Genomic DNA, 17,017 nt, shown 5'->3' on the forward strand with positions numbered 1-17,017 from the left:
TTTTTGAGGTATATAATATAGGCCTACAGATGTCGCCCCAATGTGGGGCATAATCTCTATACACACGCTCTCCTCCATATATAAAAACAATTTACTGCGTAAAAATGCAGTTTACCACACACTCGGGTAGTTTCATAAAATTCTTGTGCATGTATATATGTAGAGTGTGTGTGTGTGTGTGTGTGTGTGTGTGTGTGTGTGTGTGTGTGTACACATACAAACTCAAAATGGTGATATTCAAACCAAGTGAAATATGTCAATTGGCATTAATGAGAAACCAAGATTGTTGCTCAAAATTAACAAGTTTTGTTTTTCTTTTTAAAGGTAATGAAAATCTTTGTAAGCCTGGTAAAAGTGCAGTCATTTGTAAATTTTAACCCAATTTTATGTAGAAGAGGATTAATTACACTACTGTACAACAGGCTAAGTCAGACATCCTAAGGTAGTACAGAACTGATGTTAGGTAGTTTTGCAAGGTAAAACCAATTGATAGCAGCTAAATGTACAGTCGCTAAAACAACTATCTGTGCATACTTTGTGGGAAACAATATGAGACCATGGACGATAAATATTGGTATATGAGGGCTGTCACTAGTCACACGGAGGGCTCTCACTAGTCACACATAAAATTTTGGATCATGTCGACCCCCACCTGCACAGATAGTAGTTTTAGCTACTGTACATTACTGTACTGTAAATTGAGTGAGGTAATCATACTAAATCAACAAAGATTGGGCAACATGGACCAATCAATTGATCACTGTGGTCTCCGAACCCCACACCTCTCGCTTTCTTCTACTGGGGTCACAAATTTGTTCTTTATCAACCATGGTAGACAACAGATTTTAGGTGACCCCAGAGGCGAGGCATAAATCGAGAGGTGTGAAGTCCAGAGACCTCAGTGATCAATTGATTGATCCTTGTTGCCCAATCTTTGTTGATGTGTTAAGGTATGAATCCCACACCTGAAAAAGACAAAATTAGTACAACATTGTGACTTCATAACACGCCCTTGTATATATGTACTGTACTGTATAATGAATAGGGGTTTGATAGCCTTGTACATTTGTCCTTGATTGATTTTCCTTGGTTAGAGGTAAAACTAAATAAAGAGCACAATGAATAAATCTTTGGCATGTGTCTAATTATACTAAATGAGATTATTCCTTATACTTTCAGCAGCAGGGTCAGCTGGGGAGATGTGCGTGCACACTATTACCAAGTAAACAAGGTCAAATTAGACTGTATAATCTTAAATCAAATAAAAATAAAGTCAATAATGTAATAATATATCTTTAGTTGTGTTACCATTGAGCCCCTGTGATAAATGTGTGACACTATCCAATAAATATTTTCAAAATTTTAGTATTTATTTTTTGTATACCAGGAATTTACTCAGGTACTGTATAAAATTTCAAAATTATGTAAATGGCACCAGAGTAAAATATTAAAATTATACTTTCATAATGTTGTACACTGCCAATCTTATATGTATAGTTGTATACCCATTAAAAGCATGTTTATTGTGAAGCATCATGAACCAGTTAATACTGAATGTAGTTCTTGCACTGCTGAGGATAACCATGGAGACTAGGACTAATATGAGGTGAAATACTGCACCCCACCAGGTTAATAATGACAGATACAACTGTTGCCTCTAGTCTCCATGTAGTAGTAGGAAGACAGTCTCAGTAAACTAAAAACCGCTCCTGTAACCCGTGGCAGCATTTATAACTTGCTCTTTGAGTCGGTCAGTTTCATTTGAGAGAGCAGTTTGCCGCTACAACTTGTCCCCCCAAATACGATAATTTGCCATACACCCATGGCACATGTTTGATGGACAGCATAATTATATTAATATATTTTATAATGAAGCTTGAGATTCACTAAACTGTACAGTATTGAATTCTGCATGTACAATTACAATAACATGTACAGTAGTCAAGTACACAGTATAGGTACAGTACGGTATTCACTATTTTGCCAGTTATGAATTTGCTTCTATTAAAATATGGCACAAGTATGACTATTGTAAACCTGATGTCTGTATTTGTTGAGATGCTTTGTAATTCATTACTGTACATAAAGTAGTCAGTTGTACTGTACTAACTCAACATTCTCCACCACACACACTCAGGCAACTCATGTACTTCATATCAAAATTATATGAAAATTGATTCATCTTCTATTCCAAATACAAATAACTATAACAGGTTCGAGATAGATAAACTTACATACTATACATACAGTGAGGAATCTACGTACTTCTACAAACCTGGAAAAACACTTTCACATGATAGGTGGCGTGAGCTGCTTCACACAAACAGCTTGTTAATACACAGTCCTGAACATTACAAAGTGGTATGCATAATAAAACTTGGACGTATCTTAACTACATGACCATAGGTGCCCTTTAACGAGTACTGTATAGTGATGGATACTGGTCTTGGGGTACAAAGATGCACTAGAAAATGGCACAGCATCTTGTCTCAATGATGATTTTTTTCGAAGTTTTTTCATGCAATACTACAATATATATATATATATATATATATATATATATATATATATATATATATATATATATATATATATATATATATATATATATATATATATATATATATATATATATATATATATATATATATATATTCTTATGCAGATCCGTCTTTATCTCACATGTCTTGAACAGCACGTCAAGCGTGCCCGCTGTTCTCTTTATATATATATATATATATATATATATATATATATATATACAGTATATATATATATATATATATATATATATATATATATATATATATATATATATATATATATATATATATATATATATATATATATATAGTCATGTAGATCCAATAATGAAAAATGTGATAAGATAAATCTTGATAATGTTAGGCACTCTAGAGCCTGCCTTTGACCAAGACATGTTCCTGAATAAAAGACTTAAAGTTAAGGTGTCTGTTTCCTTTTTTCCCGATTTTATATATATATATATATATATATATATATATATATATATATATATATATATACACACAGTATCAACAGTATATTTCTGCAGTGTCTCTACTTTTTAAATGAGAAAAAGATAAATATTTAAAGTCTCTAGATATACATTACTGAGATGGGCCAAGCATTTGGACTTAAATTTTTATATAAACATCCAGTTAAGGTTTAGTCTTTGGTCAAACACTTGAAGTAGAGCAGGCTACTTAATACAGTATATGAACAATCCTTGTGCTTCTGCCATGAGTGACTTCTATGCCACATGTGAGGATTATGTTCCTTAAAGCAAGTTTCAAAACACCACTACTGTAATACATTTAGCAGCTAATATGTGGACATGTTCGTTGGCAGAACTGGACAGTAAACACCGAAAAATGCTTTGGGCCAATAGAAAAATGTTTGATTCATTTAAGTAGGACGGATCAGGAAATTACATCATACACATCCCCTGACAACTTAGCTTTCAGGATGGCCACTTGTGTGTTTATAACATAGTACACTCACACACCCTATGTTAAATGTTCCAACTTGAAGGAACTAAATATTTACAACATTTACCACTTATATCCCACATATATTTACATTTTTATAACAGAGGTTATACATAAAACTTTAATCTTAGCAGGTAGTGTTGGACAAGTGTACTGTACTCTGGACTGTAAGTTCACAACTGAACACTGCTAGTACAGTATAGTACTCACATAAAGTATTGCTAGTGTGTGTGTGTGTCATAGTTCATCCAATGTTGTGGTTCACATGTTTTAAATATTGAGTTACTGTACTGACACCCCCTTAATGCATTGTTGCAGTGAGTATAACTGAGAGTATCTATGCCTTCACTATTAAAATATCTCAAGTGAAAGTTGTTCTGTTGCCTGAGAATTATTGTTTTCACAGGTTGTGAGCACTGTACTTTAAATAATTAGCTGACAAATAATCTAAAATCTTTAAATATTTTTAACTGTTTTTCATTTAAGAGTGGTTTATTTAATACTTGAAATGAGATCTATCATAGGTACAAAATATAATGAGTTCAGTAAATATGAACACAATTAAAATTATTGAAAACCTACAATAATTGGTGTTTTCAAGAGGTTAAGTACAGTATTTGTATATACTTTGACAAGAGTTATTAAAGGGGCCTATTATTCCGTCTGTGACTGATTTCATTGTTGTCCTCGGGGTCATAGGAGAGTTCTTTACAACACTGACGTCTTCTTCACAACAGTCTCACCACTGCCAACTTGGTGTCTGTTGAATGTAGAGGTTTGGTGAACAGTGATGACTGCTGACACAAAATCGGGTCGTTCATCCTCTGCATCACCTTGTCGTGTAGCCACTAGGAGATACAGACACAGTTAAATCGCTTGAATTTTTTGTTGATCTATGCATATTAATGAATATATACTGTATATAGCCTGTATATGGATCCACAACAATGGAACACGGGAGGATCCTAGTTATCCTACATTTCATTCACAAACATAGATGCAAAGTTGCCATGTTGTAGAATTCAAAGTCTAATTTATTAAGGTAATACAGTACTGTATACACAATTTAACGATGTGCCATCACCCGCAACGCTTTATTAAAGAATCCCGATAATCATTCACGCTTAAATGCTATTTTCATTAACCGTAAGTTTGACATACTAATATCACATGTTTCTTAATGAAAAATTGTTGTAGGTAACCCTACTCGTTCATGTCCCGCCTGAGCCTTGAGCGTGAACCGCGTGAACCCACAGTGGCTGATTGAGCGGCGGACCAAGTGAAAGTGCATCAAGGTTGGCCGAATAAACTGCCGTAAGACATCGTGATAATACAGACAATGCTCATTCATTATATTTAGGAATTTTATATAGTAATCGTCGTCAAACAAATTCGTCTATCGTCATCTGAAATGAACAGTGCCATGTGGAATGAAGATATTATTATCTACAATTACTACATGGTCGTGCTGGAACTGGCCATTCTCTGTGACTGTAGTGTTCTGCGTAGCAACAAAATCGGTAAAGACAAACACAATCTACGAAACACTGGTGTTATTCTGGTTAACTGACAGTAAAATCTTATTTGGCTGTAGTGTGTGTGCTTGGTCCACGGGAGCGAGCCTTAGCCGCTGAGTAGGCCTCGTCTCAGGGCGTGGAGAGGCTGCCAGTGTATTCTCACTCTGACTAGTCCGTATAAGCAGACCGTGCAGAGGCTGATCCCCAAGGATCCCGTGACATCATCATTCGACTTGCGTTTGTATTGACAGGCGGACGGAGGCGAGGTGAAAACTGTAGTTATCGTGGCGAGATAACTTACATTTTATTGTATGACAGTCCAATGGTTGGCAATGTTCCGTGATATGGGGAAGTTATCATCTGTGAACTGAGGTAATTACCTAGACAAATTACTTCAAGCCATTTCATTGTGCCGACTCTTGTAGTGGTGCCAATCATGGAGGACACAAGAACACGAAGACCAAGCAGGTCGTGTACTGAGGAGTCGATGAGTGTGAGTAGCGGTGAAGACTCCATGATAGAGCCTGTTACAAATAAAAGCTTCATAATGCAGCCTCTCGGCAGTGTATCGCGATCTCCAGACCCAGCTTGCGCAATCTCGAAATCTACTCACAAAGCTCAGAAAGAAGTGAACGATCACTACTCAGTGGCAGTGGCACAGCTCATTCACGAGCTGTTCCCAAATATTAACCCCCAAAACCTCCCACCATGGATGATAAACTTGTGTCCACTGCTCGCCCGGTTTGTGAAAGAAACTCCTTCCAAATGCGTGAAAACTGTGATGGGACGCTTGAAGCGACACCTGCATATGGCGGCAAATGGCAAGCTTTCAGTTAGTCTTGTAGCGGCAGCCATACTAAGACTTCATCCAGATGTAAAGGAACGGAACTACTCCAGTGATAACGTTACCATGCCCAAAATGTTACCATCGCGAATAAGAGATAGGTTAGCCTGTGGATTGTTCGTCCCTATGGTGCATGTCCTGTACGGCGAGACTCTCGTGCAAAACTGTGGCTCCCACGTGAATATTAGCGGCCAAGAAGTCGGAGGAGAGCCGTACCCCATTAGTCTTACAGCTTCACCACCCAGAGAGTTTGTCAAGCTCATCAAGAGGATAGACGTGTTGAGGGGCGTGACATCACATGCTGTCGCCCTAGGCTTCCGCTTCCCCAGATTGGCAGCCAATATGCACGGGCTGTCTCACCACCTGTGGGATTTCATGTTCACCCAGAAGATGCCTGCTGCGGTCGGCATGGAGCTGTACGATGCCTTTTTTCAGGAGTTTGAAAAGCAACTTCAAATGACAACAGTGATGCCTCTGGACAGTTTTCCATTGTGGTTGGTTGACAGTGTGTCGAACAAGTATAAAAGAAATTGTGCAGAGGCTATAAAAGGTCCCCAAACCACTGCCTAACAAACAGTTGCTCACAAACGTACAATCCATTTCATGAAACCAGTGCCGGATTAGCCATGAGGCACTTAAGGGACTGGCCTCAGGCCCCCCGACTCTAAGGGGCCCCCAAATCCAAACATTCTCGAAGTTGAAGCATATAAAACACGATGTCCTAGCAACGTCTCAATTTTTTGTCTCTTTGAACATTGATAAATTTGGGTATATTTTGTTCTTGCTATATATATATATATATATATATATATATATATATATATATATATATATATATATATATATATATATATATATATATATATATATTTATATACCTTGAGGGTAGGGGCGCCAAGTTGATATGTGCCTCAGACCCCTATTAAGCTTAATCCGGCCCTGCAGGAAACAATTGAATAAATGTTTGTCTTATTTCGGTGTTTCATTTTGACATTTTGTAATACAGTAAAGGGAAAACATTACACAGAAAACATTACCATTTCCGGTTTGTGAACTAACAGAGGGAAATAAATTCAGGTGATCCTCAGTTTAGTTACAGTTTTCTTCAGATATACTGTATGTTTAGGGGGTGACTCACGTAAACCCCTCAGAATTACCCCCAGGCTGCTCCACTAGCACTAAAATACTCAATAAGAGCAAAGAACTAGGATATGAGGATGTTTGGACTACACAACCTGTACAAGACTAAGACATCAGAGGCTTCTTATCGCCGATTAATATACACCACAATACCTACAGATTAATACCCGCCCATTCTGTATCTTCAAAACACCGCCGAAGTGAGAGCTCTTGAACACAACCATAACCTCCACACCAAAAACAGCATCACTTGGACCACCTACAATAACTGGGCATCCACTCTACAATATGAATTAGCTGTTATTCTCCCAGCTAAAACACTCATTGCTCATTACTCTACGCAGGATCAACATCACTGACTCACTATCTGATCTTGACACCTACCATGATGAGATGTATCAAGTGAAACAAAAATGGAACAAGTAACAAGATCAATAAATGACAAGATGTAACTGCTAGGAAGACCCTTTTACTGATGTGTACAAAACTAAAGATATACTGTATGTGGCCGGACAGAGGACAACAGCTATTAAAAAAATATGTATACAACGAGTCCTATGTATATTTATGAGGCACATAACACGAGAAATAAACAAAGGCAATGAAAAAATTCCTACACCCAATTGAATCCAATACAATATGGTAAACGGTGGAGTAACATCATTATAGTACTTACAGAACGTGAGGTAGGCGTGGCCAGGGGTGGAGAAGACAGTGTAGTAGGCCCAGCAACAGTAGGGTGGCGGGGAGGTGTGACGGCTGGCTGGCAGAGCTGGCCGCGGCGGGCAGACCATACCACACACGCAGTGACTCCCTCACCAGCTCCTCGTCTCGCGGGTCTACAGACAAGCTAGTGGTGTCCTCCAGGTAGTCTGACGCGTGCTGGTCGTATGGTCTGTTAACACAAACATACACATTACTGATATATGTATGTTACTAGAAATGATATTATCTGTTTGTCACTAGTGATTATAATCTTCTGTTACTCAAAAATGTTCCTTCTAACGTTCCCCCCCCCTCCCTCTCACCCTCGGGAGTGATACCATATCCTACTACACTTTTCCTCCAGCCTCGAGTCATGTGGTAGACACCGTAAACCTCAAGTTTATCATTAACCACATAAGCTTACGAGACGTTTGGACGGTTAGTCTTTGTTACATTTGTTATGGACCGTATCATCTAGTGTTATTACAGGAGGAAACCCAAGTACTGTAAATAGAGGGAAACCTGACACATCACACTGGATAACACCTATGAGAGACGAGAGTAGCTACCAACACCCATCCCAGTCAGTCATCCAGGCTTTGTGGTCCCTCCCTAAACAGACCTACGACCTCGCGCATCTCTCTCTAAATAATTATAATTTTTTTAAAAACTAATGTACTATTTACTATCATTTTTACACATACTTCAAGATTTTAATTATTTGAAGCTTACTAGCATTATGACGTCAACTCCTCTCCCACCATACAACAGCTGATTGGTGGACTGGTGGTGGTTGTCATCGGTCTCCCCTTGACCATATGGCCACCTTGCCCTCCCAACCCACCAACGTTAGTCACCTGAGTATTGGTCGTCCTCGAAATGCAAATTATGTTTGCGGTGGTGTGGATAATTATCTAAATCTATCCACTGATTTTTTAACTATGATTTTAAGCTTATATATTTTTAACTACGAATATAGAAACATTGTCACGGAACATATACAGTATTTTCTTAGAATTTACAAAGATCGATAATATACCACGCAATCTAAACTCTACTTGCATGCACCATCGCCCATTTCATTGTCACTACATAAAGTATTAAACACGTAAATAATATAATATTAGTCCCAATTCTACCAAAATACTTTGACTAAACGAACAAACACTCAGATTACAGAAGGTATAGTAAATTGCCTAAACTCCACTGCCGGGACACGGTTTTTTTTTCATTTTTTACGAGCTGTTTGGGCGGGTGGGCTATCCAGTGTTAGTCGAGGAGGAAACCGGACTCGGGACACTGTGATGTTTGGTGTGTTCGGGCCAAGCAGGACTCGAACCCTTGACGTATTTGAGAGATAAGAGCTTTACCGCTGTTTCAAAATACAGATAACTCTTGTTATTTATAAAGAGAATCTGTTTTTTTTTTATTGGTATACATATTTAGTGTCTGAAAAGAATACTCCCGTAATAACCTGAAGATTAGGCATCCTTGCTTATTTCATGTGAGGGTTAAAACGCATTAACGCTGTCCTAACCAGTGGATGAAATATACCGGTACACTTATTATTCCATTGTGACATTTATTTCCTATTAGTATAAGACTTACTCTGGCGGCTGTGGGTCTATTCTCACCCAGAGGTCATTGAATTGGGCATGTTTCCTGGAGGGTTGGCTGGTGGTAGGCAGCCCGCGGTGTCTGTGTCCTGCACCCGCTGCCTGCTCTGACAGGAACCTGATAAAAGAAATGTACAGTATAATACATTAATAAATTACTGTACTTTTAATACATCCACAAAAAGCTTAAACATTTACTGTATTTACAATTTATGAATGTAGGGAAGTTAAGTTAACCAGAATACATGTATAGGTGAAGCATTGTACAATATGACCCGAGTAATTTTATTCCCCAGGAGATCATCAATCACCGTAATTCCAAATAACCTAACCTAACTTAACTTGCCATACTTGATACTGTATCCTCCCTTCAGCTTGGTACGCCACGACACACTAATCCAAACTTTAAAATCTACACAAACCAGAAGCACATGTTTCTGGTCATGTGCTGGGAAATATTCTAACATGATCTTATGAGGATACAGCACTGGTTGTTTCTTACTGTTCCCTCAACTTGTTCACTGTATTATGTAAACCAAAGCAGTACAGCACAGGTGATCCTCTACTTACAAACGAGTTATGTTGTAGTGGATTTCTCCCCTACAAACGCTGTTTGTCGCTGAGTAACCGACCCCGCGAATTCCCCAGTGAATGCCTCGTGGTCTAGGTCAACCAAAGCCGCCTTACATGACGGAGGTCAACTACTAAGCCACGCCTACCTCCGCTATTTAAGGCCTGACCTCGTGGTGACCTCTCTTTTCTTCTAGCTACAGCAAGCAACACCACCTCTTCCGCCGCTGCCTGGCGGCCCTCGCTCCCGCCGGCGAGCATGGCGACCCACAAGCTGGTCCTCCTCTGAGCATCCTCACCAACCAGCTCTCTCTACATCACGCTTGTAACCACGCTGCCACTTCCCAGCACCAAGCTGCATTGTACATCCAATACAACATGTATACAGAGAGCACATTGTGAGTTTCCTTTCTCCATCCCATCCTGAGTGTGAACCCAAATAACCCGTGCCCCACAATGTCACCGAGGTTTATTATAAAGTCTATTTGTTCGTAAGTCCAACTTTACTCTTGTAGATACTAAACATATTGAGAGATAAAATAATTATGTTTTGTAGAGCCTTAAAACCTGGCAATGAATGTTTTATCAAGCATTTTCTTCCAATATAATTCAGTCTTATTCACAGTAAACACATTCTCTGACAAGTAATCCCCTTAAACAACGATGTACATATCTCTGAAAGTTCGTAAATTCAATGTTCGTAAATAGAGGTTCACCGGTACATTACTGTAGTTGAAGAGTTTGCTGCTGAGGAAAAAGGCATCCATAATGACCAAAAGTAACTCGGGTTCTCTTACTTGGCAAAAGCTGGGTCATGCTGCTGCTGAGCATCTAGGGTGCTGGACGTGAAGAAGTCCTTCAACACTGACGGCTCGGGTACGATTCCTCCTCGGTGCCCTCTCTTCCGCTTGTGCCTGTAGAGTTCATTGATTAGCACAAGTATAGAGGTCTTACAGTGAAGCCTCTATATAAAGGACATTTATCGCCATATAATACGTTAGATGGAGGGTTTCACGTCTAATGGACCCTTGATATAAAGGAATTTCCTCTCCATATTCTACAGTAGTCCATTAAATAGAGGTTTCACTGTATCTAGATCCTTACTGCATAAACTGAAGATTGTTCTTGACCCAGGACTGTGTATAAATCGTGTGTGGTCAAGAATAAGGTTTGTGCTGGATTATTGGAGGTTTGGTTTATTCTTGAAAATGTGAAGCTCTGATACAAGAATGCAAGTAGCCAGGTGGATACACAGATACTACAGAGGAAAACATCAAGATTGTCGCCTGAGGGAATCCAGATTTCAAACTTAATTTCCCTCCTGAAGATAATCTCAAAATCTGATCACAACTGACCTTAGGAGTGACATTAACACCAATATTCTTGAGCATTAATGATCAGAAAATAGCTTCTCTAAAACATATAGGGAGTTTTCAGAATTTAAGGTATTATAAATTCTTCTTTAAATCTAATTAGTAGCACCAGAAATAATACTCAAAACTGAAGTCAGAATATACCTAAGGAAACCACGGAGGCTAATACAGTGCGTGAGGGAGGGACGAGTGAACTTAACTCACCTCTTAATTCTAATCTCTGGCCCAACATGCTGTACAACTAACCCAGCAGCACGCACCACGTCCAGCACCGTATGGTTACCCAAGAAATGACCTGCAAGCAAGAGAACATTTAGAAAAGTATAATGATATTTAGGGAATGTATCTATCAAACAAGAAACTGTGTCTTCTGTAATGATTGCCACCCAGACATATCTATTTTGTTGGGTGTTCAAGGGTAATGGAATGTAGGTTAGGTTTCTGTGTCACTGTAAAAACACATTATGAGATGAGGGCATTATGTGGGTCTGTCATATGTTCAATAGCAGATGTTCTTTTAGCTGTGAACATCATTACTATATTTCAATTGTCAATAAGTAATATTTTCTACGTTTTTTCTATAGTATTGAAGATATTGTTATTTTAGATACATTAACACACACACACACACACACACACACACACACACACACACACACACACACACACACACACACAGAGTAAATAACCAGCAAGATACGATCGTCAAACAGCCAGGCAGGACAAAGTTATATCACAAAATAAAAGTGTCAACATTTTCGGCGTTCCATCAGCGGAGTAAATATTGGACGCGTCTCCCCATCACTCGCGACAGTTTTCTATAACGGCGGGCGGGCAGCTTCGTCTTCTTTCAATTATCACCGATGGAGCTACCAAATATTTACCGTGTATTATTGCTTCTGATGGGAAGTTGGGGTAGCAATCAACGCTCTATTATGACACATTACACCGCTCACCTCTCTATAATGGAACCTTCAATATTACGACGATGCTCTCCCCCCACCCAGATAACGTCAAATAGATACGTCAGGAAAAAATAATAATTTGATATTGCGAAAAAAATAAATTGCTATTGTCCATTATCACGATATACGAATAATTATTTAAAAATACACAAATTCAAATACAAGTCTTAACATTACAGAAATAAATGAGGTAAATAAATTAAAGTCATCGAACACTGCCAGCAAAACAAACACAGAGAGAAACATAATCTAACGAAGCATCTCATCAGCAATTGCAAGAAGGTTGAACTGAGGGCTGAGTAATCTGATTGTGACAACACGATAAATTATGCTCTCACTGTCACAAAAGGAGCATTATTTATCTTCATTTCCCTTCACCTGATCAATAATGGCTGTTGGGTGTAATAAACGAGGTGAAATAAGAGAGTGATTCAATAGGTAGAAGTTAAAATGAAACTTTAATTTGAATGACTAGATATTCTTGGTGTGTAATGAGTATTATCTGTCTAGCTGTAAAGTGTAGGTGGTCATATAAATACATACACACACTGAGTAACACATACATACGTAGTTACAAACAAACACACGCACAGTAACACTTACAAACACACAGTAACACTTACAAACACACACGTACACACAGTAACGTTGAAAAATCTCTATCTCTCACCACACACACACACACACACACACACACACACACACACACACACACACACACACACACACACACACACACACACAGAAGAGTGTAATGGCGTGTGTGTGTGTACATACTATAAGAGGCTCTCAGGTAACTCAGCGTATATGGACAGAGTATATATACATGACCCCCATTATGGCACACGAGGGAGTATAAATGTTCCAATATTTCCACAAGACAAAATGCAAACCCGCTTTCACCTTATGTATATATGAATGGCATTAGGAGAGAATATACATACACAATGTGACCGAAAAGATGTTGAACTACACATGTCGGGTATACATATGAAGGCGTAGTGGTCATCTTGCTTCTGTGTCTAAACCTTCATTCATAGTCAAGTTATCATAAACATTCTGGTTCAAAACAAATTCGCAGCGAGTCTTGGGGTTTATCTGACAAAATGGCGTCCACTTGAGGGCTGAGGCCACATAGTGAACAACTACTGCCTCTCCCCTAGAGGCTGGTCTTCCTCCCGGGCGAGGGTCGTAAGTAACAGGAGAAACTGACCTATACTTAGCACAGGAGGGCGTGAGGCAGCCTCCTGGCACTGAGGTAGAGCAGCACTCCTCGGCGTCTTTGATGAGGGAGTGTGACCTCAACGCGGCATCTTCAACCTCCGCCCAAGGCATCATGGAGAACCTCCAAACCTCCAGTGAGGCCAGACTAGGCCCAGCTGGATATCATTATACCAACAGAACCCTAGTAGCCACGGGACTCAGGGAGGCAATCAAGGACCAGTTAGGCGAGGAAGGAGAGGCTGTGAGAGGCCACAAGAGCGTCGTGGGGGTGAGGGAGCCGGAGGTCACCACACAAGGTAGGACAAACAACAAGGCAGTGGTCCTAGGCTGGTGTAACGCGTCTGTGCTAACCTAACCTAACCAAGTACGCATTTATTTAATTCTACATATCAATAAATTTTAACCCTTTGACGATGATGATTTAACCCTTTGAGGAGGAGGATTTAATGTTGGCTACGTTTAAGATTACTGTTGGCTATGTTAAAATGGTTTACGTGTTATCATCATATAAACAAGACTATCAAAAATAACTCGTATGTGTGTGTGGGGGGGGGGGGATACCTCCTGAGTACAGTACATATGATTATCGACTCTTATGGTCTTCAGTATAGAGTTCATTATTGTGTGATGTATAATGTGTCTTCCCCTCCTACCTCAGTTACACCCTCCCCCCACAGGGCTCGGAATAGTCTACCAAAAGAGGATATTTAATAAAGGTTCCTGCCTTGTATAAATCAACCAGCGGGATATTTATTACTAGGACTAACACCCACGCTCCAGGAGGTGTACTGGGAATAGAAAGAAGACTGGGTGATGATTTTTTTTCCCCAGTCACTACGTCCTGTCTCGTATATTACATCCTGGGGGGAAAAATTGCAATAACACTCAATGAACCACAACAAGAGGTAAACACTTAACTAAAATCACCTCATCCCGTAATATATATAAGGATAATCTTCACTACCCAGCAGCCATCCCTTCTAAATGGATTAAAGTCAATACCCTAACCTAACCTAACCTAACCTAACCTAACCTAACCTAACCTAACCCAGGACACGTCATCATATAAACAAACCTCTTTCTCATTACAAATTACAATGAGGTTGAATGAGAAAAAACTCCCCATATTTGATGCTGGTGTTTAGGTAATACATCAAGGAGGGTGAAGGTAGTTGTTCACCCTCCCGCTGGCAGTGTTGACCAGGGAGGGTGAGAGGGTGAGAGGGTGAGAGGGTGAGAGGATGAAAGGGTGAGAGGGTGAGAGGGTGAAAGGGTGAGAGGGTGAGAGGGTGAAAGGGTTCCAACCAAGCAACATAGCCAACGGTAATCTTAGACAATACATAAACACCTTTTAACACAGCATCTTATTTTTGTTAGTCTCACAAACTATAGATTGTGTGGACGGGCAGCTCCCCCCCCTCCTCCTCCTCTTCTTCTCCCCCCTCCTCCTCCTCTTCTACCCTCCTCCTCTTCTCCTCCTCCTTCCTCACCGACACATTGTAAACCTTCCTCAGTGATACACAAGCTGTTGCCCCCCACCCCTCCCTACACCCCCATACACACATATCTCCCCACACCCCATATTGGCCATCTCCACACCCCATATTGCCATCTCCCCTACACTCCCATATTGGCCATCTCCTACACTCCCATATTGGCCATCTCCTACACTCCCAGGCTCTCTCTCTCTCTCTCTCTCTCTCTCTCTCTCTCTCTCTCAGCGCCTCTTGACCATGACAGTGGGTGGGCAGGGGACCCTCGACCAGGTCAGCGGGCGGCCAACAGCTCCCCGGGGTGAAGGACGGAGACAACCCACGCCACTAACCTCCCCAATGTTGTTTTCTCCATCGTTAGGTTAGGTCAGAATAGGATAGGATAGGTTAGGTTTAGGATAGATTAGGATTACGATGTTTAATCTTCAAGTGAAATAACGTAGTGTAAGGAAGGGACAGTATCTTGAAGTAATCCAATTATACCCCAGTAATAGACGAGAGATGAATAACACAAGTCATAAGTGTAGGAACCCTGGCAGCCATAAACAAGAACAAGGTGTTAGGGTAAGGACCACTTTACGAAACCCACACAGCCACCACCAACCCCTTACAATTTTTATAACACTAATTTACGAGCCATTACTTCTACCATAAAAAAAACCCTTAAAATATTCGTATATGGTTAAGGTATATAGGTTTTATCATAGGTCCGTATTAATAGATCAGAGGTAAAATATGTAGAGAGGTTTCGCGCATTTCACTGGCCAAAAATCATGATAAACTCCCGCTAGTCTCTTAAATCACACTCGCTGGGTCAATATTTCTGGGGAATAATGGGATCATAGGCGGTGTGGCCTCAGATAACTATAATTTAATACTTCATAAATAGTTGGATTAAAGACGCCGCTCTCGCTAACTCGCACGTCCTCGCTCTCGCTAACCCACAAGACGCTCTCGCTAACCCACAAGACGCCGTCGCTAACCCACAAGACGCTCTCGCTAACCCACAAATCAAATCTTGTAGAGCCGACGAGTGCAGCGGTACTGATATGAACATTGAAACACCATAATCAAGTAACATCTTCACTACACATTAACTAGTACAAGTAAATCAACGTTAAAATATTACTACGTTCATCAAGATTTTTTTTGTACTTAATTATTTTATTTTTATTTTGTCTATATATTTAATTGAATATATAAGCCCAGATCAAAACACATACATACATACATACATACATACATACATACATACATACATACATACATACATAAAACACAATGAATAGTTCCTGGTCATAAGTCATTAGAATAAGGTAAGTGTTTGGATACGAAGCTCCGGTAAAAAATTAAAGTGTGAGGAGAAGGTCGGGGTGATTACCATACAGCCCTTACAGCTGCGCCAGACCCGTAACGAGTCAAATATGTTTTTTGACGACCTAAAAAGATGAATGTGGGGGTGAGGGGGGGGTGAAGGGTGGGGGTGAGGATGGGGAGTGAGGGTGGGTGAGGGAGTGAGGAATGCAGGGTGAGGATGAGAGTGAGTAGGAGAGTGAAAGAATGAGGGAGAGAGGGGGTGAGGGAGGGAGTGAGGGGTTAGTGGGTGGGGAGTATAAGGGGGCAACACTAATCCTCCCTCTGGGGTACTTACCTGCACCGAAGGCGAAGAAGAAGCTCTGGTCGGGATTAGCTCTCAGGATTTCCACAACACGACGTCCCATACGCTTGTTCCTCCTGTAGATGAGTTCCTCTCTGAAGTACTCGTCGATGTGGGTGGCCGTGGCAGCGTCCACCGGCGGGAGTGATGCGTTGCCTAAATGAGGAACCTGCCAGGGGGGACGAAGAAGGGGAAGGAGATGATGGTAATGATATACAAATTAATTCTACTGTTATTCCACTGTTATGACACGTGATGTTGCTACTAATGTCCTTATTACTCTTAAACCCTTGAGTACGATGATTTAACCCCTTGAGTACGATGATTTAACCCCTTGCGTACGATGATTCAACCCCTTGAGTACGATGATTTAACCCCTTGAGTACGATGATTTAACCCCTTGA

The 17,017-nt window shown here is 40.2% G+C and overlaps 1 protein-coding gene across 1 annotated transcript in view; it reads right to left on the minus strand.

Annotated features, from left to right (window-relative positions):
• Window positions 1-3,052: 3,052 nt before the first annotated feature.
• The window catches only part of LOC121869405 (metalloprotease TIKI1-like), an 86,780-nt gene continuing 72,815 nt past the window's right edge, over window positions 3,053-17,017 (minus strand). Inside the window, 6 exon segments of the mRNA XM_042370751.1 lie at window positions 3,053-4,357; window positions 7,687-7,905; window positions 9,324-9,449; window positions 10,699-10,815; window positions 11,479-11,569; window positions 16,608-16,782. Of these exon segments, the coding sequence (XP_042226685.1) occupies window positions 4,339-4,357; window positions 7,687-7,905; window positions 9,324-9,449; window positions 10,699-10,815; window positions 11,479-11,569; window positions 16,608-16,782 (747 nt within the window). The 3' untranslated portion in view covers window positions 3,053-4,338.

Source organism: Homarus americanus, unplaced genomic scaffold, assembly GCF_018991925.1.
Source record: "Homarus americanus isolate GMGI-L3 unplaced genomic scaffold, GMGI_Hamer_2.0 scaffold575, whole genome shotgun sequence".
Lineage (NCBI taxonomy): Eukaryota > Metazoa > Arthropoda > Malacostraca > Decapoda > Nephropidae > Homarus > Homarus americanus.